The sequence below is a fragment of the Coturnix japonica genome, chromosome 7, assembly GCF_001577835.2.
Source record: "Coturnix japonica isolate 7356 chromosome 7, Coturnix japonica 2.1, whole genome shotgun sequence".
NCBI classification, from domain to species: domain Eukaryota; kingdom Metazoa; phylum Chordata; class Aves; order Galliformes; family Phasianidae; genus Coturnix; species Coturnix japonica.
In genome coordinates this window covers 16,514,031-16,541,119 of record NC_029522.1, presented here as the reverse complement: position 1 = coordinate 16,541,119, position 27,089 = coordinate 16,514,031, and the positions used below count along the sequence as shown (strand labels likewise).

The following is a 27,089-nucleotide window of genomic DNA, read 5'->3' as shown; positions in this document are numbered from 1 at the left end:
GGGAGATTTCTGCTTATGTGGAAGAGAAACATGCTGATAAATATTCTTCTGTGCCTGAGTTAGAAGTTAGACTACTTCTGTGTTCATTTATTTCTTTACTGATACTGGAATTTTAGGGCAACAAAAACTTTGTTTTTTTTTGTTTTTTTTTTAATTCAGGTCATATTAGCTAACAGTTTCAACTGAAATTACATGAAAAAACTTCAGAGATGTTGAAACAATTCACTCTGGCATCTCAAAAACAGAACATTTTGATTTTGTCACAAGGGGACTCCTTTCCCAAAACAGAGGAGGTAGTGCTGCCACCCCTGATATCCAAAAACTCAGTGATTAGGCCATGTTCTTAGATTGTGAAAGATGTATCTTCAAACACCTCCTTTAACTGATTTGGTACAGAGACCTGAACCCAAACATCATGCTTCTCAGGAGAGTAACATAACTGCTGGGCTAGAAATTATTCTTAGGTAGTTTTCTCTCAGCATCATTTGTTGAAAATGCCCCACTTTGCATAAAGTAGTTAAATATTCATTGAAACAGAGATTGAAAGCCAGGTGCTGGCCCGCTTTTCTTTTGACTGCTCAAATTGCCACAGCCTCAAGTCTGTGCCCTACTTACTATTTCATGCACGTTCCACTGATGGGAAAAAGGGGGAAAAGAAAAAAATGCTTTCTTCTCCAAACTTCTATATCTGTCATGGGTATTGCCCACACCACTGAAAACACAGATTGGTGAAAGCTTTGAGCCTTACCTTTGGAAAGATGGTACAGAAGGTAAGAAATTATCGCTTTCCAAAATGTGGAAAAGTTTAAAACAAAGCCATTTAATAGAAAGAAACAGTATTATTTAAAGGAAAAAAAAAAAAAAAAAAAAAAGGTGAGAAATCTGCATCAATTTGTATCCAGTGTTTATCCCTATTGGCACAATTAATAAAAGCTATGCATAAATCACGTGAAATTCATTAAATCCACGGGCTCTAGTTGCTGACTAATTGGTGAATGCAATCTTGATAAAAATGTAAAATGTATGCCAGCTACACATTTTAAAACTTGTTTCTGGTTAAGATGTCTCTGCTTCTCAGTTGCTTTACCAGCAGAGCTTGATTTTCATGGTTATTGATCTTAGAGAAATAGTGATGCTAACAACTGTGCCAATACACCTTTAGCTATAGAGTAGGAAAACAAAAACACAGCTCTAATAAGCTTACAGACACTGAAGACCTGGCTATTCTGTGTCTATATCAACTTCTAATGTACCTGTGAGTCAAAGACCTACTGAAGTCAGCTGTGAACATTTCAGCAGACTCTTTTGGGTGATGAATGTGGCTTTTAGCACTTGCTTCTACAATGTTGCCACCAGCTAGTGGTACAAGATTGCAGCATTGCTTAGTGAAAATTTGAGTCAAACATAGCAAATTCCGATGGATAAAAACTTGAGGAACAACACAGATCCGTGCCTGAAACAGACAATCTGACACTGTTGGAATTAGACACAAATAAAAACTTCTTATAAAAACCTGTGATTAGTTGTGGCTGTAGCCATCTACCCCAACACATCCTAAAGTCACAGATCCATCCCCACTCCTTATGACACTGTGAAGCCTCTGTGCACTGCCCCAGCCAAGTATACTCTGCTTTAAGGGGAAATATGAAGAAATGAGGTAAAAAGAGAGGACAGCATGCAGTCAGCTACAGATATTATAGACTGGGAGCTCAGCACAAGGCTGTAATCGCTACATCTTTTAAGAAACCCGTGGAAAGCCCCATCTGAAGAGGTCTCTTTCTGCCACCATCACTTGTCTCTGATTGTGGAAGGCCATCCTGACATCAAACAGTCCCAGATGCAGAGCAGCCTTGGGAGCTAGCCCAGTGCTTTGTTTGGGCCCAACCTCAAGTTTTCTGTATTTACATTTTTCCAAAACATGATTTAGAACAGATGTTACTAGACACCAGAACTCTTCTGCAGGGTTGGAATAGAAAAATCACAGCAGAAGAGGGAGATATGGAATAGCTCAACTTACATTTTGAGAGGATATTTTGCATTGCAAAGAAGGGGCAGATCCTGCATATCTCCAATTTTAGTTTAATTAGATTTACATTCAAACACTTGAACTCACTTCCTTCTATTAAGGCTCAAGCAAAATGCTTGGTGTGATTGTGAACAGCCTTATAGTTAAGTGAACTATCTGGGGCTGGAGATGGTTTAGGACCATCTTTGCTTGTGTTCTCTATTTCTGCCATTGACTTTGACCTTGAATGAACAACATATTCAAAGCACTTGCCCTGAACCACGCTTATGGTGTGCATGTTTGAAACAAAGAATGAAAGAATGTTGACAAACAGTATTACGAAAGTGATACAGCTTTAATAGTGGCTTAATGAAAGAAATGGGAATACGAAATTCCCTTCTTCTCTAGACAATGCGTGGTGAAATAAGCTGTCCACAATCGAGGGAAAAAGCTCAAAAAAACATTTGGAAACAATACAATGACATATGGTCCCATATGCTGAATCTATAATACTTCCTAATTCCTTCAGGGTAAAACGTACTCTTCTCCTGAACAAATTCCAAGTAACTGGGATTTGCCTGTGAAGACTGAATGAGGGAATAAAATCTGCCCTTTACACACAGACGGGACACATAGCTGTGAAGCAGCTTCTCTGCAGTTGCCATTTTACACATTGCGAGCAGCAATTTCTACCCTACCTTGTCCTGTTGCCACTTAGGGTAACATACACACCTGCTGTTTTCATCACCAATTCACGGAGGTAACAACAAACTGCACTACCTCTGTTCAGAGATGATAGGGAATATTTTTTCACAATCTCTATTCTCACACTCCTTACTGATGCAATGTTCCAAACTTCAGGGGCTCCAAAGAGGACATATACTATTATTTTCAGTAATCCCTGGCCATTAAATTACATCTTAATGGCTATTTTATACGTCATTTATGTTGTATATTTGTGTTATATACAAGTTTAAATCCCTCTTGCCTTCTTGCCAGCCAGGCTGTTAGGAAAGGGCATCTTTACATTTTATAAATAGCTCTCTCTCCAATTCTCTAGGACTGTCTTTACCCATTCAGCCAAATTCAGCAGTCCATGGCCTCTGCTGCAGATTCTTCCTATTTTGACTAGGTCAGGAGACTGAGCTGCCTGATCCACAACCCTATTTTGCTCTATTTTACTCAGGTGTGTTTGCAGTAACAGAAATCACTCACAAACATTAGAGAGAGTACCACTGCAGTAATTGGCTCCTCCACTGAAAAAAAGATCTGTGAGTTATTTTGATTTTTCAGTTCAGCTGAAGGTCACCAACAGGGACAGCCATACAAGAGATTAGTTTTAATACCCAAAGCAGAGGAAACAGTGCACAACTACACAGGTATCATATGTACAATCCTACAGTAATGAAAAGACTTCCCCCTTTGGGAAATTCACCTGCTCTTAAGGGTAGAAATGATTATCCCTCTTCCAAATTAAAAAGTCAGTCACCACTTGCTCTTCCCCAGTTTTAAAGGGACAGTGACAGTTTGCAGTTGCTACTAAAGACTATCTCAAAAGACAAATCAAGACATGTCTGAAAAGTGAACATTAAGGGAAGAGAAGGAATGTTATCTCCCGTATATTTATCTCCAAAACTACTCATTCTTTTAGTTTTTTGCCTCTGCCTCTTTGTTTCTTGTCTCATTAGGTCAAAACACTTAGGGGCAGACACTGTCTCTGATTTTTGGTGTGTACGACATCTCTATCAGTGCAAATCAGCACCAGCAGTGTATCAGTCTGTGTCAATGATAAGAGTGACGCCTGCCAGTCTCCCCCGGTGTAATGTTTACACCACATTTTTGTCTTTAAAAACTTACATTAACTTGACACTTGGTGCATTAGACCATCACCAACACTTGGAAAAGTCATCTCTCTTCTCATTTAATATTTGGATATGCTTAAGAGTTTGAGGAAAATATTTCCATTCAATGTTTGATGTAAAAATGCTCCAAGGCAGATAGATTTTTTCAGTTAACGTTTCAAAATTGCTTCAAGACTGGATGAAGGATGTGATGAAATGCTTCTATGTTTTAATTCTCCATCTGGAAAATGAAGCTCTATTTAATATTTAAAAGATCTTCTACAAAATACACAAAACTACTTAAGACTACCTGGGCTATTCTGCAGGAAAGGGAATGGAAACAAACATGCCTGAATACAAGGCCCTGCAGCCACTCTGCAGCTAATTCACCAAAAAACTTTAATGAATGTAACCACATCCTTCCTTACAAGTGAGGCCCTTCCCCACAAAAAGCAGAGCCAACACATTCTTAGAAGATAATTTGAAATGATGACTGGGAGAAAAAAAACATGAAGTCACATAGGACAAAGATAACCTTTTTCTACATGGACTGAGGCTGGTACCTGTGTGAAAACATCCTTAGATTGACCATAAAGAAGGGGTACCATGTACAATTAATATTTCCTGGAAGAGTTCAAGAAGCAGATGGGTTTATATCCCCACTCATCGTTTTTGCTGATTGGTTAAATTGGCTTTACAAACAGATGGGAATGTTTTATATCAATCTTCTTCACGTTCTTTCTCTAGGGCCTCCCTTTTTCCTCTTGAATCAAATTTCCTTTTGCTTTATGAGGCCAGTTCCTTGACAGCTTTGTTCCATGTACATGCAGAATGACTGACACCTGATGACGTATCACCACATCATTTGCTACACAATGAAGTAGAACTTCAAAAAGAGATGGCAGGTTGCAGATGAGTTGCAATTTACTGACCTGCTAACTACCTTGTCCTGACCACTCTGATCCAGCTACAGTGGATGTTTATTCCATCTCAGATTGTTCTACTTTGCACCTGCAGTGAAATATCACTACCCTTTGGAGGATAGCCCACAGATCTCAGCCTTTTTTCTCAATGTGCAGAAGACAAGATTTGCTGTATGGTAACAATTAATTGCTGTATTTACTATAAAAGGACACAGGAACCATAAACCTACTAGAACAGTTAGTCTGAATAGTGCACAATACTGTGAGCAAGAAGCAACATTTTAGACTTTCCTCCCTGCTCTGTCAGGTACAGCTGTGTCTCAATATAACTTTGATTAATATATTACATATATTAATATGTAATCATATGTAGATAGCTGATTTAATAAATATACTCTTCAAGCACAAATGAGGAAAATCAGTTCTTTCTATTATTTGGAGTCTTTTTCAGATTGCAAACAATGCAGATTATTCTCTTACTTGTAAGATCTTGCAGTACTAGCATACATGTTTTAAGATTTCTCTATTTTTCTCATCTTTCAAAGATAACTCTTCACTGCAAGCTCACTTCTCTGACATAATTGTATCCCCCATCCTTTAATATTGACAACAATTGGGTGTTGTGTTGAGGGATAGGGGTTAGTGGGAGCTACTGGTAATTGGTGAACAGTTGTACTGGAAGATCTTTTAGGTCTTTTCCAACCTTGGTGATTCTGTGATTCGGTGAACAATGACTTAGGAGAGAACCTAAAGGCTACAGATTTAGAAATCATGATGCACTAAATGGATCTCTCATATCTTCTTAGTGCTAATTCACCTGCATGGAATATTATTGCAGGCAAGTATGTTTAGGCAAGTTAAAAACCATCTGCATTTTAGTTTCTTTTATAACAAAAGGGATTTGCCATCTTGAAAGTTGTTAGTAGTTTGTAGTTTTAGAGTGATCTGAGATGCCCTGACAAAAAGCAATACTGTTTAAATATTGCAAAATACGATGAAACCAGAACTTGACCTCCCACATGAATTCAGATTCATGTTTAGAAGCTGTGGTTGAAAACTGCTAATTCTTTATTTCTTTAAGAATCAGATCTTAACTTTGCAATGACTTCGTTTTCATCTGTATGCAAGATTTTAAAAATAGGGCTGGTGTTTCCTTTAATTAGTATTTGATACAGTATTAATATTCCTATTTATCTTCTACATGCCATATGGATTAAATTCTCATTACTTTTGATCTTAATACTTTTAAAATATGTAAATCAGCAGACAGACACTCGCTTTAAAGCAGTGTTTGCACACCACATCTATTATTGCCTTGGGCAATAGAAAAATATCTGCATTGCTAAAACTCCAGAATTGTGAGGAAATCTTGAAAAATCAGATATTGAACTGATCAATCTAGACAAATTATATAATGACCAAATAAACTGTAGCCTTTTACATTCAGATATACTTTAAAATGACATTAAAAGTGACCAAAGACCATTGCAGAACATGTACTTAAAATGGTTCTAATAAGTTAATTTCTGAAAGAAGGATGCTTTCACAAATTGCGCTAATTCAAGATGCAATGCTTTAGAATGCTTTTTGAAAACAAACAAAAAAACTTACCTTTAATCTCAGACATTAAAAACATAATGATTTATTTTTATGTTTTTGGAATATATTAATTCTGTCTTTCCAACATTACAGTACATCGCTCATTAGTAGGTTGCATGCGCACTTCAGATTTTCTGAATACTGTGGTTAAGTAGAGGGCAGAAATCTATGGGAATCAGTGAAACAAAGAACAGGTAAAGATGATGCTTTGGATTGACATCTCTGTTCACACTTGTAAAGAATCACTGATGATGATGAAGGAAGTATTTGCATCTACTGATTCAAAAATTTTACTCAGCAAGTCTGTGGAGTAGTATTTACTAATGCACTAGTCTGGATAAAAGGCTTGTCCTAGGCATTTTATACTGGGTCTTCTTATAATATGTAATAACAAACTTGTAGCAAGGCTTGCTAACTTTCCCTGCATACATTATACTGCTGAATTCTATGTCCAAGAGTTTCCAGAAGAAATTAAGAAAGCTTTGAAAAACTGACTTCCACTCTCTGACTGGAAAGTGAAGAATGGGCAGTTTGCAGCTGAAACCACATCCTGTGTGCAGCACTGGCATACACTATCAATCCTTAACCTTCAAGCAGCTCTGGAAAATCTGAATCAATTCAGAAATACCACCAGAAAATGAATGTTGTGGTTAAAAAAAAAAAAAAAAAAAAAAAAAAAAAAGTAATAAAAAACTACTACTCTTCAGTATCAGAAAAGGCAGCTTCATGGAAACTATGTTGTGCTGGGTCCATTAGTCCATCTGATATTTTTCTGACCTCATAAAAAATCCATTGAGTCCATGGGACCTTCTCTGTTTTAACTAAGCTATGAACAGAGGCCTGAAGCTTGGCATTCTCATGTATTTCTAGCCCCACACTTTTATTTTGATTATTCTAGGGATCTACAGGACTAAAATTTGTTGTTTATCCAAATTGTCATCTCAGACAAAAGGGAAAGACTTAAGTTTGATCATGAGGCCATGTTTGGCAAAGTTCATGTCAAGTGAAAACTTGAGCCTGAGCAATCCTGTAAAGCAATGGCAGTGTAGACTGTAACTTGACTGGGCCACAACAAGCAGAAGGTCCATAGCTTGCTTCCAGGGAAGGCAGTGAAAATTTCTTGAGGAAAATATATCAAAATTTGGCTCTTTCTCTAAATAGCAGTTTAGTTTTCAACCTAATCCACACAGGCAAATTCTATCAGCTATTTATTTCTTACTATTACTTGGATTAATAGAAGTCCTCAGTTAGAAATATTGCTATTCTTTTACCAGAACAATTCACTCTATCTGGCAAGCTGCTCTAAGAATCACTGTACTCTGTTGAGAAACCTTTCCAGTGAGGAGGTTTGCTGACATACATCTGCAGTACAGTAGTTACATTTTTTAAGCCTTCTAACTGCAGACACAGCCTGTCTGGTTCTGTGCATGGCAGTTTCACCTGTGAGAAGACAACTGACTCTGCTGAACTACAGTAGGACTCTTTTTTTTTTTTTTTTTTAATTTTTAATTTTCCCAGATGTTCTCCTGTGTAATACTACAGTAAAAACACATTTGTTTCACAGAACTGTGCAAGCTATAGTCATACGCATATACCAAAAGAAGACACATCAGTATCTTTGAATTTCCAGAAACCTGACAAGCACTGCAAACATTATTCTGAAATTTCTAAGCAATCAAATTATTTTCTCACAGTTATTTGCAAAAACATCATTAGTAGAGCATTACTTATCTAAATATCAACTGTACATTCATAATTGTGTTTAGAATAACTAGGTGACAGAATGTTATTTAAATTTCTCTTTTAAGTGTCTTAATGACATTGTAGAGGACAATGTAGCAGTTAGTTATTACATCTTGAATTCCTTCTGTACTTCTATCACAATTACTGCTCATTACTGTTTCACAACAGTACCCTTTGTCTTGAACACAAAACATCACACAGAAAAGACTTTCCAGTTAGCAGTTGCCTGTACTGTTCAACACAATTTACCTTCCAAGCTGTACTTTAAACCTATAATTCTAAGCAGTCATTTAGAATCTGCACTTCCATCTCTTTCACACTGAACAGTCTTATTTAGGCAATGAGTGCTATCAACTTTAAACAAGAAATGTGAGTAACAACCACTGCACCCTGAAGGATTGGGCCCCTCATCGTCAGCCTGTGACTACTGCACTTGTTATATTCAGAAGGAGGAGATACTGCAAACAAGTCTGTGTTAATAAATCAAGGATCTCTTGGCTACTGAACTCACAGCTCTGTTCTCTAGTTAGCTCACAAGTATTTCATATCAAAGGGATGCAAATGTGAAGGTTTAGAAATAAAGGGATAGCTTTCAAATATGAGGCTAAATAAAAATCCTGACAAGCAATACTATTAATAATCTGTATCACTTTTATGCAGTGAAACTTTCTGAAAGTTAAGCACCATGCTCTGCAGTAAGAATCATTGTTCACTTTCACCTCTGCACCAGTTAGGGGACTTACAGCACCTACAGAAACTATATCAGAGTGCTTTATGAAAGTGACCCCATTAAAATGTATTCATGCAGCTATTACAAGTAAAACTTTGCCTTCCATTTTTTTCATCACTGGGATCTGGAAAACTCCTGCCTCCCTCCTTGCAGTGACAGGACACATGGCACATGCACATGAAAACCATATCAGACTTTCCTATTTGAAACAGCTCTGCAAGCATTTTTGCAACTGCCATCTGAGCTCTGCTGGCTTCGTGTCATGGCAGAGTCATGCTGAACATCTGCATGGGTTATAACTCCTTCCAGACTCCCACAGCTGGACAGTTCTGCTAAGAGCTGAAGACAGCCACTTCCTCATCTCCCCTGTGATGCTACCTACCCAAAAGGAAGCAGACAGAGGGTACTGTAGTACAAGGCAGGTTACCTTAATGACCCACACAAGAGAAAGAGCAGTTCTCAGAGACTCTCACCTTCCCGACCTGGCACCACAGACCACACATTCACATGAGAATGTGGCACAATCAGAATATCAAATTAGTAAAGTCTATTGTTTTCAAACAGCAGAGCTGTTTTAGATTAGTGATGGCCTCCTTCCCTGTGTCCCAGCAAAAGAGAGCCTTGTTTCAGTTCTAGATCACTCCTGGCAAGTGGGCTGGGAACATGCAAAACACAATGTACACCAGCTTCCAGCACACTGCTGCCTTCCTGCTCCGAGCTCTGTCATCCACTTACATGAAACAGGCCTAGGCTCAACCCACTAAAACTTGTTTTGCTCAGTTTGTTTTTGTCTCAAAGGGTCCTTCAGGGGAAGGAATCTGGTCAAAAATCCAGTCACATTTATTCAAATTGTTTATATAAAACACAGTTGGTGCTCCAATCTGTGGGAGCAGTATTTTTAAATGTTTGTGTTTTTTGTTTCTGATCTGTTGTTCTTACTCAATGTTCTGATGTTGGTATGAACAAAACCAAACAAAAACCCAAGCATTAGTTTAACTAATGTAAACCAGATACAATGGGCTAGATTTACACACCAGCCATGCTTATTCGTGGTGTAGCATGAGGATACATGATGAAGTTAAGCATAATGGGCCTAATTTACAGTTACCCTGAAGTCTCTTCAGAGAGAACTCCAAGGGTAGAAGGTGTGTTTGCTGTGTGCCAGCTCTGTGTCTTTGCACTAATTCATTCCAAGATAGGAAGCATGCTAAAGCAAGGCAGTATGAACCTGAACCAAAGCCATTAGGGTAGAAGGCTGCAGTATGCAGGGGAAATATTCTTTTCTCCTGAATCCTCTCCTTTTTCCCAGTTTCAGGTACTGAGAGCCTTCTCAAGAATCTAGCTTAGTAGCCAGGCTCCTATGGCAAATTTTGAAAATCTCACCTGGAATAAATGGTTGTTTAGGAAGTCACTGAATACATTGGAGACTGTAGCTCCATTGTTCCTCAGCAAAGGGCTTTTGGAAACTCTAAATAATCTGATCTGAAGTTCTACTGAAAAATCATACAGCAATCTTTATTTATTGCATTGCCAGTAATGAAATCAAAATAATGCTCCTTCAGTCAAAACAAATCTGCATCTCTTGATTCTTTACTTCAAATGCAGTATTTCCAGGTTAGAGAACATCACTTCCTTTAACTCTCTTTTAAGCCCACTCATGACTCCTTTAAGCATGTTTTTCTGTCTGGTTGTTGCCTCAAAGAGCGAAAGTGTGAACCTTTGCACACCTTCAGAGGACTGGAGGGAGCACGTGTGGGACGAACTAATTTTTCTGTCTGAAATAAATGGAACTGCAAATCCAAGGATAGTCAATAGTAGTTTTCCTATTGCTAACATTGATTTCTTTGGAGAAATTATTTGACAATATCAAGGGAATACCATGTCATTTACCAGGACATAAGCGACAACACAAAACTATGCTTTCCCCCAAAGTGTTATGATGTTACTACATAACTTAAGCAGATGTCAAACTGGAAGACACTCCTTGCTCTTCAAAACACTTTTTTTTTTTTTTTTTTTTAAATTTTTTAAAAAATTTATTATTATTATTATTTTAAATAGCAACAGGGAATAAAACCACTGAGCTTGCAATGGCCTGGATCTTGAGAACCCACTTATAAAACCTTAAATACTGACTTGAATTTGTCTGCCAACTTGCAGGGTAAGTTGTGCCCTAATTCTCAGAAGCAACCATCAGTTCATCTGAAACTTGTTAAAGAATCATGCCCAAAAGCAAGGCACATCTTGTTCTGCTTCAGATGACCCTGCATAGTCATAGGACTTAGGAAAAGTAACTAGCCACTAGAAGAAGCTGTAGAAGAACATGAACTTAGAATTCTTGCCAAAGTCTGGAATGGCAGATAAGATGCAAAACAGCCGTAGGTTAATGAATTCAAATTGAACCCTAAAGACCCTTATCTCTTGCTGAGGTCCGACCTAAAATAAAGAGATGGATAGAAACACATTGAAAAGCCCATAATGTTAGAAAGTAAAATGGTGCAAAAATACTGAACAATATTTCAAAGACAAAACTGCCTAAAAGCTAAGCTGGATGCATTTAAAATCAAACTGTTTAACTCATTATCTCAATGGCTCCTCCTTTAATCCACAAAGAAAATTATGGCATATTTCAGCCCAACGTGAATCAGCAGTGTAATAGTGATTTATTTAGATCCAGTTTAGATCAGCACCATTTTTAGAAATATACCTGCCAAAAAGTAGAAGGCATAGTAGTTGTATGACTGCACTGGATGGGACAGCAAAATACAGAATGCAAGACTGTAAGTGCTAGAGGTCCAGAGGGAGTATTCTCAGTTTTGCCTCTCCCAGTTAATGTTTGGAATGTTGTTCTAAGGTTGAGTGGATTGCTTAACTGCTATGTGGAATCTTGTATTTTAATTTGTCTCTTCACATGTTACTACATTATGGACACACTTCACTATTTTTGTTTGTTTGTTTTGCTTTGGATAGCCTCCAAAATTCATAAACAGTAATAATAATTAAGTTTCACTGAAGGAAAGGTTACACTACACAAGGGAAAATTTCCCTTATTCCACCAGGTCTGTTCCTTATCTTCCAACATTTTGGAGCAATTATCACTCTACCCTTTCAAAGTCACACACTTCGTAAGCAAAAAGAAAAACTATGTTGCAATAATGATGTAAAATGTTGGAAACTGACAAGGCATTGGTATAGGTACTTCAGCAAAAGAAACAGTTTAATAAGTATTGATAATCCTTCAAAAACTTTTTGCCTTTCAAGACAGCATGAAAGTTACCTCTCCTTCAGTAACAAAGCGATGTACTCCTTTCAAATACTCTAATGCTAAAATTAAACTTTTCCCCCAGGAAAACTTCAGCACACACATGAGAAAAGCAATGCTAAAAAAAAACCGTCAGTATCCTTCACTGCTGTTGGTTACTGAGTGTTCTGTCATTGTTGAAACTAAAAGACTTTTTTTTTTCCCCCCAACATATTCCCCCCCCCCCCCCATCTTCCTCTTTCTTCCTTCTCTGAAGGAACTTGTCCTGGTTCTTTACACAGGCTTTCTGCTCTCCTTCCATTCCACTTTTGGCTTGCTTTCTGTTCACTTTGTCTATATGCCGCTCAGCTTTACTCTGCATGTGACTTTCCCCATGGCTTCATCTGCTATGATCAGTGTTTTTTGCCCTATTGATGGACCACTTCTCCAGGAAAACATTTCCTTTTTTTCAATACTTCCATTACTTTAAAAAACAAACAAACAAAAAAACACAAGAAGCACAGCCTAAAAGTCAACTGCCCATCCTTGCCAATCACACCACAAAACACTGCAATTCTACAAATAATAGCAGAACTACTTAAAAGCCAAACTGCTTTTGGCTGATTCTGTTGACTCTTCCATGAGTGAATGTTTCAAAACAGAGTACAGTTTGCAAGCTACTCTGTCCTTTGTCCTTCATGCTCCTTTGTGCATGAAGGTGAGGAACTTACCTTCTCGGGACCTGAATCAATGATCAAAAGGAACAAAGAATGATCCTTAATACAGTAGACAGAAAACTGGTATTTACTATAGACTCCTGACAGCTGTTCTGAATACCACTGGCAAGGCCAGATCCTTAAGAGGTTATAAGAGGCGGTACTTCCAATTTATCAGTTTCTTGTGAATGAAAGATTAATTGTAAGCACATGGAGAGCAACAGATGAAAGAAATTGATATCACTTGTCTCTAAGTCTGATGAGCAAAATATGAGTACAAGAGGTGGGCCCAAGCTGGAATCTTCTATCTGTGCCCCTTTGGAACACTGGATGCAGATCCAAACTTCTCTAAAAACAAACCAACAACATGAAGATTTTTGTTACACAAATATCTCTTTTATGTATTTTTAAATGTAGCAGCTGGTTGTTTTGAAATTTTAGTACTACATCCATGTAAGCTGCTACTCAGATTAGTTCACAGGACTTTTTTTTCATGGAGCTGCAGCGAACTTTTTTCCTCCCTGCAAAAAAGCCTTTCAGAACCCACAAGATGAATATTATTCATTTGATAGTCATGCTCTTTACTGCATATTCTTAGTTATGGTAAAGAACAGCCTTAAAAGAATACAGAAAAAACAATTGCACCACTTTGCTGGAGGGCATTTTTGGTGTTTGCAAATCCAGAACTAAAGAAAGAGGCTGGGACAATACAACACTTCTTTCCTTATTTTGAATGTGACTTGTATGTGTGCACATGAGGCAAACAAGCAAAGTGGTGAAAGGCATCCCAAGAACAGCACTACTTTCACAAAGCCATGGCCAAAGAACTGAAGAGTACTTCATAGCCTACAGAGAGAACTAGCCCCAGCCAAAGGTAAAGAACTGATATAGCTATTTAACCTAAATTTTAGGCAATCACACAGTCTCTAAGTTTATTTCCTTACAAAATGCAGGTGTCAGATGGGAAATGTGTAAGATGACAGGGTCTTTCACCAGCATTTACAATGCCGTTCAGCTGTTCACAACTGTTCCCTCCACACTCCTCTATGGACTTGGCCCAGCCAGGAGGCCAAACTAACACAGCAAGCAAGAGGCTGCTTTTTGATTATATTGTTTCCCATCTTTTCACTCATTGCTTATGCTTGTGCTTCTACGAGAGATACTCTTTGCCAAACGGAACAAACCTTAGAGACAAAGAATTGATCATATGAAGATTTTAGTAAGATAAATAATATAATTCATTAAACCATTCTTGTAAGTTATTATAAAGTCTTGTTGCCTGTCTGATTGCATATAAAAAAGCAGCTTCTCCTTCCCATACTGGCAACAGTAACAATTCCTCCTGTGACTGTGGTATTCTTATCTTTCCTTAGGGGACAGGTCTTACAAGCAGGAAAGGTGGGATTGTGGCCTTTAATTTCTGGTGAACTGCCAATGTCAGCCAATGCATGAGCACAACTGGCTCTCAGTAATTCTCTCCATATGCAAGAAAGATCCTTAAGAAGGATTATCCTTGCCTGGGGACAGAAATGATCTCTACAAGATAGTAATTACTATTAGAAGCTAGTATTTGCTTTTGCTATATTCAACTTAATCATTACAATCAACTGAGATTATTCTTGAGAGAACTGAAATGTAAAACAATGAAGGAGAGCAAAGGAACACAATCGCTGAGTGATTCAGTAAGAATGAATACATTATCTAAGATAATTTCTTTCCACCCAAATACTTCACCACCAGTCCATCATTTACAGAATGGAAAACATACGGATCGAAAAGTATTTGTGAATAACTTGTATCTTCAGAAGTTCGCATGTGCCACTGCAAATACTTTGTCCCAAGGATCTATACTTTATGTGTCAGAGGCATTATTTTACTTATTTGCATTGATCAGCCACACAAATTATATACTATGGTTTCTATTCATCTATGTATCATCAGTAGTTAATCACAATCTACAATCCTACTACTAGGATAATTATGCAAATTAGAAAATAGAAAAAATCCGAACACATACAAAGTATGTAACATTTTGAAAGATTTTGAAATAAATTTGTTACAGTACTTACAGAGCTATCTCATACTTAATGTATCATTCTGTCACCTTCACATTAATTATGCTACCCCTTTTACCACTGCATTTTCTCTCAGTAGTATCCATGGACAAATTTAAGGATGTAAGCAACTCCAGAATACATACAGCAGACAACATACAATGAAGATCTGAGCTCCATCTATTACTATTTATGTGTGGAGGATTCAGAATAGCCAATTCTAAGCTCAAAAGTCAGCAAATATACAGAAACAATTTGGTAGCTTACAGCTAGCAGAATATATTTTTATCTCTATCACAGTTAATGATGAACTGCCTTAAACTTTCTTTTCTTACAAAACAATCTGAAACAATAAAAACATTGCCCAAACTTTTCTGGTATTGGGGGAAAAAAAAATTAAATTTAAGCAGTATCTGAATTGTCTTTTTCTTTGGAAAACACAGCAAATACCAAACACAAAGTAATATCAATTGTGGCTAAATAATCTCAGAGATAAAGCAACTATACTGAGAAGACACAATGCAGTTTCATACTTTAATTCAATACTTTACAGAACCATTTAGAAATGGAAGAGCAATGAATTGGGAACCATGCTATTTCCTTGACAGTCTGAAACATGCTGCTGTTTCTGATCACTAGCAGTGGTGGCTAACTAATATAAATAATGCTGCTAGAGAACTCTTCGAGAAACTTCAAGTATTAATAAGAGAACAGTGAGGTATTGCATGATAAAAAGTTTAACTACCAACAAAGGAATGGCAAAAAGGAGCTCTCAGATAAACTGTACATCATGAAGAGAAAATGAAGACAGATACTGCAGGTGAAATGCAGCTTGGGTCAGAAAGATATCCCTGGACATCACGTGCTATGGGAAGAAATAGAACTCCTACTAAAACCTGTTTCTGTGGCACAGCGTTATTACATCTACTTCTTGACTTTATTAAATTGATTATACTTTTTTTTTTCTATGAGAAATATACATTCTCTTTTTATTGCACTGCAGTTAATATAAGCTGTAATTTCAGCATATTATAGAACAAGCGATGAGTCCAGCTGTGTATACCTTTTCATACATGCAGCTTACCTGTGCAGTTAACATGCATTTTATCTTATATCTCACCTTTGATACTAAACAGTTATGACTGCAGGTCAAATCCTTTTGCATTGGAAGCAATCACAATAACCAATCCAGAAGTAACCCAGTCTATAATGAAATTCACTGCCTAGGGCTAAACACAGAGCTAACATGTTTAACAAATCAAAGCTTTTATTTATCACTTGTCACTTTTTGTGTCTTTTTCTATTGGAGGGGGGAAAAAAACCAATAAAAAAACAAACAAACAAAAACAATTAAGAAGCTGAACAGTAAAGAAAAAATTAAGAACAGCATAAATTATTTTCAGATTTGTTGGAAGAACATAGCCTGCAAATCATGCCATCACAGAGTAGCAAAAGGTTTAACAAAGTAACTGTGAGTGAGCCAGTTCAGAATACAAAAGACATCTGTGCAAATCACAGATCACGGCTAAAAACTTCACATAAAGCTGAGAGTTCAACAGACATCATTTGTTTTGGAGCCATATTTTCTGAATCCACACTGGAACTACATATTGAAGGACTGAAATACTGCAACTGTACTATGATTATCAACTCAATGGCCCATGAAGCTAACTGCCACCTACCCAGTACAGATACAGAAAAATGAATATTGGACCTTCCAAGGAATGGGCAGGTTCTCCCTGAAGCCTCTTGCAGGGTTCTACCACATAAAATCCAGTGCACAGTAATAGCTTTACTTGCACCAAGAAAATCCATCTGCGTAAGCAGCCTCACTACTTAAGCTTCATCATTTATTATAATGACAGAAACAATGATTTCCTGAGATACAGTTTTATTTTGAGTTTATTTTCCCAATAGACATCCTAAAAAAAGTATATTTTCCTTCATATGATTTCTATTTATATGTTTTCTTGAAGACAAAGATGAAATATTTGCAAATGTGATTTCTGTTTATTATGCTCAAAGCCCACTACAGATCACACAACTGAAGACATCAGTAAAGTGGTGATACTTGATCACTTAAGGGAAAAAGGAAAAGAAGCTACTTTTTTTCCTGCTTGTGCCCAGTCAGACTTTGATTCAGAAGAAGCAGACACTGCTGTGGGAGGATTCTTTCCATGGAAATGCATTACACAACGTATTTCATTAGCAACTCCTTTGACCTAGGATTCAACTTGTCTGCAGTGTGGTACATAACAGAAGAATACTATGGAAATCTCATAGCCCTTATCAATAGCTACAGCAAGTTCAGTGCCACCAGATCATACGCTGTAATGCTACGCTGGCTTCTTTGTTTCCTGTAAGGTTCAGACTGTCCTATGATCTTGTTATTCTATTTACTAACAGAATGACAATCTCAAACCACACTAACTCATGGAAAACAAACCAAAAAAATAAAGCTCAAACTTAAAAAAAGTCCTACCCCAAAAAAACTCTGAATTCTAGATATGCAGGGGATTTTTCAAGTCAGTTTTATTAAACTAAGAGACCCAGTTTCATTCACTGTTATGACTTTGCTGGCTACAGTCAAGTTTTTCATGATTTAGATTCCTTCAGTGTAAAATTAATCTCAGTGGGGGGCTTAAAAATGATGAAATGAAACTCCTGATTATATGACCAAAAATAATTCTAAATAGATTATAAATTCTTTGATTTAAAACCCTGAATGATAGGATTCTGAAATTAATGGCATCCATGTGTCAGTACCACCCTGTATGTCAGTGACAACTAGTGGAAAACTTTGGCAACATGTCACATGATGCTATGGAACAGAAGTTTTGGTTTTCATGTAGACAATAATAGCTATAATGATATCAAATGATATCATCAAGCATGAATGCATTTTGTTATATTCTTGCTCTCCAACAATGCAACAAATAATGATTACCTTCACATGTTTCTTCCAACCCAGCATAGTGACATTCACCCAACTGCATTTCATGCTTACTTTGCCAGAAGAGAAGGGGTAAAAAAGAGCAACATGAAAAAAAAAATAAAATCCACAAACATTGCAAGGCAAACATTCAAAATCGGTCACTGATGAGTACAGGTCCAGCTTGAAACAGGGCTGGGTCCTAATTTCCATTTGTTTTCAGAATATGAAAGATAAAATCAAAGGGCATATTGCATATTCTGACTTTTACAACTATAGTGCAAGTTTCAGTACTTCAGCTTCAAAATAGAGCAAGAGACACAGCAGACTGCATAATTCAGAACATCTCAGAACCCTGGCAAATTCCTCTGCGTCTCAAGGTTTCAGCACTGCAGCCAACAGCATGAGGAGCAAGGCACAAATTAAACACCATTAAGAAATATATCCTTTTATCCCACATGAGAATGTCCATGGTAAGAAACACTAATTCTCTCAAATGTTTAAAGTGTCTGTGTTAGCATTAAGAGTCATGCTCTCTGGTCAGTGTAGAGATACTAATAGCTTTTCACAAACCTATTTCCTATTAATTTAGGACTATCTCAGTCATACATACTCCTTAGCCAAAGTTACATTGGTGAGCCCCCCATGAATCACTTCTTTCTTATTTATCATTTCAAATAATCTCCTATGACATCAGGAAGCTGGACAAGATGTAAACTGGTGCACTTGATAAATACACTGACAAATAAAGAAACATGTAAACTCATGTCAATCATTTTCTCTCTTTTGAGAGCACCACCCTACCGAGGTCTCAAGAAAAACGAGCTGCCTATCCTCCACTTTGCATTTAATCCTACCTATAAAGGATTATATTTAATATAATATATTAATTTAGCAAACAACTCCTTTAGCAAACAACAACACTGCTTCAAAACTGTGCAAGAAACCAGTGCAGAACCCTACCACATTCCTTTCTCTGTGTTCCAGCTTCATTGAACTACCACCACGATGACAGAAGAATTCAACATGAATATGTAGCATAGTAGAGTGATGTTTCATTATGAAAATACAGTCTCCACATTATTTGGTCAGCTTTCTGTTTTGTGAAATATAACCCATGCAGTAAAGTCTCACATTATAAAATGTGTATTGCATACACATGTTCTTATTTCAAAAGTAATGTTTGATATTTGCTATTTCACTTGGTTTTCACAATAGGTTTTAAAATACTTTGTGCTTAAAAATATACCTTGTACAATAAGACTGAATTGAGCAATCAGGGTGTGAAAGCATTGAGTACCTGAACACAAGCTGTGCTTTTAAGAAGGTTTGCTTGTCTAGCATTCATGGAAGCATGATTTATATGATCATTTTAGTATCTTCACGCTTTACAGAGAAATTCCTTACACTCTTACTCTTTTACACATACATGTTCCTTAAGTAGTTCAGATTAATGTTGTATTTATCTCTTTTTCAATCGGTACCCTTCCATGACTTCACATTCTCTGAAGTCTTTCTGAATTACTAAGCAATGACTTGGAATCAGATGTTTGTAAGGTTGTAATTCTGCCAGTTTTACTCCCTATGACTGTTTAATTTCAGATACATTGTCACTGATGTCAAGGAGACTAGTTGCAGGATAACATACAATATCCATTGGCAGTAAGATTTGGGCCCTGACTGCTTTCCTTAAGAGGGTTTGCTACAATGAAGATATTTTGGTTTGATGGGTTTATTGTTTTAGATGCAGTCATTTAAGATACTAATGCACACATCCTCTGCAGTCCCACACTATGGAATCAAAATCCATATGGACTGAAATGAATCAAGAAAGTATAACGGATTTCTCAACATGCTGTCTTTACATACCACTTAGTTTTAGCATGAAAAACACATTATGCCTGTGCAGAAGACTTTATGTTATTTTGTATAACACAAGGATGTTCAAGTATGTACCTGTCTTCTTTTCTTCATAAATTGTTTAACTGAACATTATAAAGTTTAAAGATATTGAGGGATTAGGGCCCAAGTATTCAGATAAACACTTGTAGACTGACAAGATGAAAGGTGTCCCATTAAATATATAAGTAGAAACATTAATATACAACAGAAAATTGTGAACAATTCTTTTTCAGTAATAAGCTGGGATAATCATGTATCATCATTATATTTTGTGCTAGTCACAGGTATCACATTATCAATCTGTTTTTCTTAAATTGTGGAAGGAATCAGATTGCACAGATTTTAGAATTACTGTAGGTGTTCCTGTGTTCCCAACTAAATAATGGTGAGTACAAACAAACACATTGTCTTTCATTCTGCCAAACATAGGAGATTTCATTACTTTCTTCTACTTCGAAGGCAAAGGAGAGCTTAAGCTTTTGAAAGGTATTTGAGGATTATTAACCATGTTTACAATAGAAATTATTTTTCCAAAATCCCTATACCTTTCCTCTGTATGTCAGGTGCTTGAAAGTCTTTAAAAAAATCCAGTTTTGAAAATATGTAGAAGAAAGTTAGTTCCCTTATATTCCCTGCCAAAGGATTGTTAATGAATATATAAAGCAAGTTACATGCTGTGCAGCTAATAAATAGTAAACAAACAATCACTGTTACTCTGTACTCCTTACCTCCTTTTTTAGGGCGTCTCAAGGGACTTGACTGATGGTCTGCGATTGACTGAGATTGGCTTATTAATTGCGAATCACTCATCTTGAACATATTTTTTACAGTAAAGGGAGAAGCAGCAATCTCATCCCAATCCTTCTGGAATAAAGAAAGCTGTTTTAGGCATTCAATAAATGTTCTGATTTCACTCTGCCATGATAACTTATAGCTGTGATCCCACAGAGAGCAACTTTGTATTTTTCACAACACTTTGAGAAATGACTAATGCGAGATTAAAGTTACACAAGATTCTTGTGGCTTTCAGCACCACTGACTTAGCATCCATGTCACAAGCATTTGTTTACTTTTTCCATTTAACTTATTTATCCCTTTTCCTCATGCAGTTAAATCATAGCATGCACTGTATGCTGATTTCCTCTCATAGTTAATTTGTATCTTTAGAAAAAAGCTATAGGAAGGTATTAATCTGCTTAACATTTCTAAGTACATCATCCAAGGGATTTTGTTTTTTTAATCTTACATATGCTCAGCAGAGTTACTGGCAAAAACTGTACATTTTCTCCATTTCATCCTTTCAACATCAAATGGTAAGCAGCAAAAATTGGATCAGACTTCAAAGACTATGCTGTGCTCCAAGTCACAGAGCGACTCCTCTATTTCACATATTGAATTCGAGCAGGATATCAAAGTGCTACCAAAGAACCTCAGGTCCTTACTAAAAAAGAGGCTCTAACATCTGTAGAAAGTGAAGTGCACAGACAAATCACCTCAGGGAGCAGCTAGCATTTATTCTCAGCAGCAAATTTCCAGCCTTTTGATTCTCTTATTCGCTGTACCTCCCTGTCTTTCTACAGAACTAAAGTTCTTAGCGAGCAGGCTTTTGTCTCAAAGACTTCAAAACATCACTAACGGTTTCATGTTCAGATGGCAATGCCAAGCAGCCACGAACACACTGCAGAAATGTGGACTCAGGAATTTGAAGTTACAATGCAATGTTATTTTAGAATACAAACTTAGCAGTACCTTTTTTGTTTGTTTGTCAAGAAAATCGGGCGCCACAGGAGAAGACTGGTTACTTGTTTGCTGCCTAAAAGCAAGATTAAAAAAAAAAAAAAAAAGGCAGTTAAAACATTGTAATTTCTTCATTCTCATAAAAGGCTTTTACTAGCACACACATTTTTGATGCTCCTCCCCTCCTTCCTCCCCCCCTTATCCCCCTCCCACCCCTGTCACTAAATATGCACATATGATCAATTCAGAGAAAACACAGACCAGTCCCATTTCCTTTTGTAAGGAAGTGCATGTTATTAAATATGGTAACTAGCTATGAGCAATGAATTCATCATTAAAAAATTGCAGATATCTGTGTATGTGTAAAGTGAGTTTATGAGAATTCTATGAGATTGAAGTAATTTGTTAAAATTAATTTTACAAGATTTAACATGAAATATCTTTTTCCTCCAGAGGCTGCAAAGAGCTGTTTTTCACACAGAAATTCAAACTTGGGCACTCGGGAAATTTGACAAAGAAAGAAGAAGTGAGACACACAGCTCTGTGCTCCCCTAAAGCTTTTTGGATTAAGTAAGAGTTCTTACATTAACTTTGTCTGTACCTTTTATTATTTTACCATATAAATACTAAAGGTCAACTTCTGCTCTCATTAAAGCTAATTGAAGTATCATAAAATCCTTCTGTAGGCTCTGATGCTCGTTGGCAGGCCTTTGAAGTGAATGGATCTTCTCAATACTAAATTCCTCACAGAAAAAACTTTACTTCAGTCATGCAAAGTAAATAATAATAATAATAATAAAAATTCTACCTATTGCATTTAACAGATAACAAAAGTGAGGTTCCTAAAGATTATTTGATGAGCTCACGGTCCTACAACTGGGATTAAAAGCAAGACTTCCATTTTGTCAAAAGTTGCCTCAGCCATTGCATCATTAATCACCGCCACTATCACAATCCATCTGAAAATACAGTTAACTGCAGTTGTATTTCAATGGAAACATTTGGAATGTAAGCTTCAGTCATAGATCTCAGTTTATGACATACATCATAACTTCTTTATTTCATGGATGGCAAAAAGCTTTTTAAGGCAGTAAGCTTTTTCAGTTTAACTTCCATTTATTACAACTGAATACCTTTCTGCCCTTTCAGTCACAGTGGGAAGAAGAAATATAAAGGAGAAAAATTGCTTTACTGAGTAAAAGAAAATACAATTTATGTTACCTCAAATTTCATTTTTGTCATTACTTGTACACTGAATATAAAGGACTCATAAAAACAGAACAACACATTGAACTCTAAAAAACATATGCACATTTTACCTTTTAAAATGTAGCTTCTAAAAATACTTCAAATTGAAATGACATGACTGAAGGACTTGAAACATTCTAGACTATACCTATCGGATTTAAAAACAGTACATCACCACATGCATGTGTCAGATGATATATTTATTCTAGGATATCCACAAAGCTTACTGAAATATTTTAAACCTTATATTGTGATAGTGTTTAAGCTTTTAAATTAATTTCATCTGAATGTGTTAAAAAAACTCAAGGGGCTGCTTGAATTGTTTCAGGCTTGATCACAACAATAAAGACAGTAACATGGTAGTTATTTTGGTGAGTGGAAACAATAGGAAGCATCCATGGACGTGGCAAACATCAAGTTTTTCTGGAATGTTGAAGTTTTGTGAATGAAATTTGGATTTGCTTGTTGGGTTTTGGATTTGAGATTTATTTTTTTTTCAATTACTCAATGATGTTATGAAAGTAAAGGAAAATATTCTGTCTAAGCTATAATTTATATTTAATATTGTTTTTGTAAGTGTAAGCTCACTTACCACTTTGAAAACACACCCTAATTTGTACTGAGACACTTCTCACACCAAAAAGTATATTGAGGACTGTATTTGACCTTGCATTTGAACATGTACCATTTTGTAAAGTTCTTTTTTGCTGTTTCTCTTGTATATATATTACTTACATAACTACTTAGCAGGATTATTTATATAATTCACTGATTTCCTCCCGAAATACTCAAGCATTTCTTAAGATGATTCTTCCCCATCTCCCCACACTGCAGAAAATACATAGAACATATTCTAGAAACAATGAATAAATCTCAAATATTTCTATAATGGATGTCAAAATCAAAATCTGCTCTTGAATCAGTATGTTGTATAATATGTTGTAATGGACCAAAATGCCAAATAGGAATAAATCATGATCTAAATTCAATATTCAGGTTTTGGGCTGATTTGGATCTGGATCTAAATCTGCAGCTTGAATTAATCTCTATGTTCTATAAGTAATCTAGAATTTTGTATGGTTTTGCTAACACTTCTGCTTTGCAGGGGATATAACGTTATCCAAATGTTTAAAGCACGAAGGTAGAGTTCAGCTATTTGCCTTTCTGTACACCTTAAGCTAACAAAAATCAGCCTCTGGAATTTTGAAGCCTTAGAATCTTGATTTTCTACCAGGATCCCAATGACATCGTGTTTTTCACAACCAACCAAAAAGCAACGTGATGTGTAATTCTGCATTTCTGCATGATAAATTCTACAAGAGAACCTTTGGGGATGTTCACGAATGCACCAGTAATGTGCAGTAGTAAGAACAGTCAGCAGTTTACTGTGTCGCATCATACAATCCTCACTTTCTTTACCTATGCACAAACTGCAACAGCATGGTTAAGTTCTGTCCAGTGATGAACTTTCTATGACTTATTGGATTCCTTTAAAGCTGCAGAAACACTGGAGAAGACAGCAAAAGTCCTGAGTACTTTCAGTGGTATATTGAAATAATTGAATTGCAATAAAATATGAGATCTTGCTCTGGAACATACTAAGGGAGATCAGATCATTGTCCTCGTAAAGTCAGTGGCAAATAGGAAACTACATAGAACCATAGAGCACTTGTTTTCACCTGGTAGAAGATAATGCAGAGATATGGGTGCCATTTCCAGAGATCAATTCAAATTAAGAGAAATTGCCTATTTTGTAAAACATTACTATCAGTCAGGGATTCATTACCACAACCCATGAACATGTCAGGGCAAGTCCTGAGCCTCAGCTGGCAGGGGACTGTCTCCAGCAAAATAAAACAAGAAACCCAATGAGTGAATCAGATAAACCAAAACATAACACTACCACCAGGGCTTCCTTAAGGCTGTCGTTCTGGTCTTGGCAGAGGAATAGATAATTTTCCCTAATTGTGTAAAGTGGAATCTTCATTAATAGAGTGGTGACATTGTCATTCAGAGGAACCTCATCGGGATAGAAAATGAGACAGAGGAGAACCTCATGAAATTCAGTGAGAGGATATACTATGTCCTTCATTGAAGCAACAGAAGCTGAAAATCTTGAGATCAGACTCTGAGATCTTTTGAAAATCTGCCTGATATTGTATGTCTAATCAAATCCAATATAAATGCAGTTCAGCATCAGCTAATTTGTATGAGTCAACTAGTGTAGGTTGCTAAAATTTGAAAATGTGGCATCTGAGAGTGATACTGAGGTACAGGATATTTCAAGGTACCTTTGATGAAACTGTTTTCACTATGGTTTCCAAAAATTTTAATTTCCACAGCAGTATTTGGGTAAGACAGATGAGATCCAGTCAGCACATTTACCTGGAAAGTTTACAAGATATCCAGATTCATGTGCCTGGCTTAAATCAGGCAAAACAGAAATTTGCTGCTGAATATTCGCCTAAACTGTCATGCTCATGTAGTTTTGTTCACTTTATCATCCTTCCTTGATTGTCTAAGTCTCATATGAATGTTTTCATATCTCATATGAAGAGTTTTACTAAAATAAAAACTGTATGAGGACACACATACTAACCAGTCAAAGCTTGAATATGATACCAGCTAGCTAAACAGAGAAAGCTGTAGGAGAAAAATCACAATGATTTTGAGTCAAGAGTGCAAAACTAATATTGATGACAATTATCTTTTAACAAGTGTCTTTAACACACAGAACTCCACAAGAAAAGAAAGGAGCAAGAGATATTATCTGACATGATGTTACAGTTACAGACATAACTATGTGGAAACAATTCTTTCTGCCATAATATAAAGCACATGCATTGTTAAATTAACAATGTGTGCACTTTAATTAGCACTTTACAACACTTACTAGCTTATGTCCTGCATTCACCAACTAGGGAGTGTGAACTAGGTGTAGAGATTCAATTTCACTGAGGGAATTTAATTATTTTGTAAGTGCCATTTTCCTCTAAGCACTTTGAAATTTATAACTTTGTAAATTTGAGTGTTTTATATATGTTATAGTACTGGAACTTCTTTTTTTTTTTTTTTTTTTCTTAATAGATCTTTGGAAAAAGTAACAGGCTGTTATATATCCTGCACATACAACGGGAAAGAACTTTATGTGATTTTTCTTTTGTATCCTGAATACTTTTCAGCTCCTTTTTATTTTCCAAAACTACTAACTAGAAATCAAAAGAAATGAAAAGAAATTGAAAGAATTGAAAGGAAATGAAATGAAAAGAATATTTTATTATTCAACATATCAGTTCAATGGTATGTGAAGCCACAGTAAGGCTGCCTTCCCTAGAGATAGATTACAAGCTACTGTGTTAAACATCTGCACTATTATTCACCACTGTTTCCTACAAGTTTTCTGTATGACTGAACAGCCACACACTTAAAACCCAACTCCCCCTAACAGTTACATGTAGAAGAGAGCCTTGATTTATGGGAAGGAAGTTACCAGATTTAGTCCTAAGATTCTGAACATCACCTGTGAAATGCTCAACATTTTCAAGTCTCACTGAAATCACTGGAACCTGGGGCCACTGCACGGAAATGTATAGGATTAGGCAAATAAGCTGGAAAATTTGTTGGGTTTTAAACAGAATTGTCAGCAGTAGTGGCAGTTTAGCAGCTCCAGGCAAAAGATGGTATGAATTTTATTACCTGCCTGATTGTGTACAGCAATCAGGAGTGTGTGCAAGAAGTGAATGGTGAATATATTTTATATGGGCACCCTCAATCTAAATACGTAAAGGCATTTAGGCACTGTTTTCAAAGATACATTTGGAAAGCAATGAGGAATTCTGGAAACAATCTGATGTAGAAAGGGAAGAAAATCATTTCTGGTTTCCTATACACAAAACAGAGGAAGAACAAGTTTAAAAAAATTTAAGGCCACGTGCCTCCAAACAAGTTCAGGTGAAAGCTTCAAAACACTAAAAAAGACAAAATACTTATTTGCATTTGTATTTTAATTTGAAATTTTAATTTGGGTTACCAGACAGAATTGACAGCAGACAGGTTATTAGCTCTGTCTTAATGCCATTGGTGGAGACTGGAAAGCAAATAGCTGTCAAAAGTTCTGAAGAGATCACAAAATAGTTCTCCTCTTCAGTACCTAACAGAGAGAAGCTGCTGCACGCACATGAAAGGAAAGCAGAATCACAAAATTCATTGCCCCTGTAAGCCACGAGGAGACCCGAGGACAGAAATATGAATTATAGCATGTTCATTCTTTTCCCTGAATAAGATTACAAAAAAAAACTGTATATACTTTTTTTTTTTGGGGGGGGGGGTCCTTTTCCACCATCCTGAACCTTGTTTACTTATTTATTTATTCTGAGATCAGACTACTTCAAGAGAAATGCCCTGGAATATTATTAACC

At 36.4% G+C, this 27,089-nt stretch overlaps 1 protein-coding gene across 1 annotated transcript in view; it reads right to left on the bottom strand.

Moving 5' to 3' along the window:
* Positions 1-27,089, bottom strand: part of MYO3B (myosin IIIB) — a 173,496-nt gene that overhangs the window by 16,685 nt on the left and 129,722 nt on the right. The window contains exons 34-35 of the mRNA XM_032445800.1: positions 21,436-21,499; positions 20,415-20,550 (exon numbers count right to left, since the gene is read on the bottom strand). Coding sequence (XP_032301691.1) covers positions 20,415-20,550; positions 21,436-21,499 — 200 coding nt within the window. The remainder of the gene's footprint in view (positions 1-20,414; positions 20,551-21,435; positions 21,500-27,089) is intronic.